Source organism: Lates calcarifer, linkage group LG16_LG22 (assembly GCF_001640805.2).
Source record: "Lates calcarifer isolate ASB-BC8 linkage group LG16_LG22, TLL_Latcal_v3, whole genome shotgun sequence".
Lineage (NCBI taxonomy): Eukaryota > Metazoa > Chordata > Actinopteri > Centropomidae > Lates > Lates calcarifer.
The window spans coordinates 13,238,609-13,240,058 of NC_066848.1; the positions used below are offsets into that span (position 1 = coordinate 13,238,609).

Consider the following 1,450-nt stretch of genomic DNA (forward strand, 5'->3'; position numbering starts at 1 on the left):
AATCAGGAGAAATATCCACAGATAGAGGTGGCAGGAGTTGTTGAATTTGTTCTGTTCCGGTTCGTGGTACCAGCCCCCGGTCAGAGATGCCCAGACTCCCTGACGCAGGGTCTGCACAACCTGGGAGCCCATCTCTCCTCCTCTCTCCTCCTCACCGCTCAGGTTGGACGGACGGATGATGATGCTGATGCTGCTGCTGCTGCTGCTAGGCTACAATGAAATGATCTCCTCTAACGCATGCTACAATCGCTACGCCTCCATGTTGGGGTGATACAGCACGTCTCCAGAGTCTTTTCTCTCATGCCTCGTCGGTCTTCCTCGGCGTTGTCCTCTCGTCTGCCTTTTTCCATCCCAATGTCGATTCGTCCACTGCTGCTGCTGCTGCTGCCGCGGTCCTCATCTTGTCCTGTTTGTCTCTCTCCTTCTCCCTCTTCTCTCTGGCTGCCTGCACAGATGCGCAGCTCTGACCGCCCGCCCCCTCTCCATCCTTTCCTATTATGTGATTCCCACCTTCAGTGTTTATCTGCGCAAACGCAAACGGTTTGCAGGAAAAAACAATCATGCAAGCCATTGTGCACAGTATGTATGTGACGACTAGGCCTATATAGAAGTCTATATATGTGTATACAGTATTTATATGCTTTGTATGTTTCGTAATGTATATACTCAGTATGCATGTATATAGAACCAATATAAAATATATTGTAAATAGGCGAGTTGATATTATATTATATTATATTATATTATATTATAACGTTGTGTTTTACTATACGGTTAAAGGATTGTATTTATTTTCACTTTGAGAATAAATAAAGTAGGTTATTTGCCCAGGGGATGCACAAACGTTTGCATACAACTATACATACACTCAGTTGGCAGTTTATTAGGTACACCGAGCTAAAATGAATGCAGTCTAATACAGCAGTCCAGCATTCTACCTTTATGAAGGTTATAATATTTAGTTTGTGATGAAACTGTTTCAGAGAGGTGTTGACTCATCTCTGGCTGCAGACAGGTGTCTCAAGTAGTACTGCAGGATTGGTATATTTTACTGCATACATTTCATGTATTTGGCTAGTAAAGCTGATTCTAAACCTAGTGATGATTTCTATGGACAGTGTATTGTTTGTATAAAACTCTCAATAAAATTTCTCCTTCACGTGGCTGGTGTTTGCACAAGTGTGGTGTGTGTGTGTGAGAGAGAGAGAGAGAGAGAGAGAGAGAGAGAGAGAGAGAGAGAGAGAGAGAGAGAGATTATATGGTCCACTATTCCCATAATTTCCCTGAAGGCGCGCTCTCCTCACACATTCCTACAGTGGCTCCTCCCTACGTCGCCATACCCCCCAAATCCCCGACCCCTCTGACACTGCGGTCACGTGTCAAAGAACCCACCAATCAGAGAGCACCACAGCCAGGACCGAGAGCAGCGGCATCAGCAGCGTCCCACAGA

General features: G+C 45.4%; 1 protein-coding gene across 1 annotated transcript in view; it reads right to left on the reverse strand.

The window, feature by feature from the left end:
• Window positions 1-1,301, reverse strand: part of pcnx2 (pecanex 2) — a 29,172-nt gene extending 27,871 nt beyond the window's left edge. The window contains 1 exon segment of the mRNA XM_018696939.2: window positions 1-1,301. Coding sequence (XP_018552455.1) covers window positions 1-132 — 132 coding nt within the window. The 5' untranslated portion in view covers window positions 133-1,301.
• Window positions 1,302-1,450: the final 149 nt, after the last annotated feature.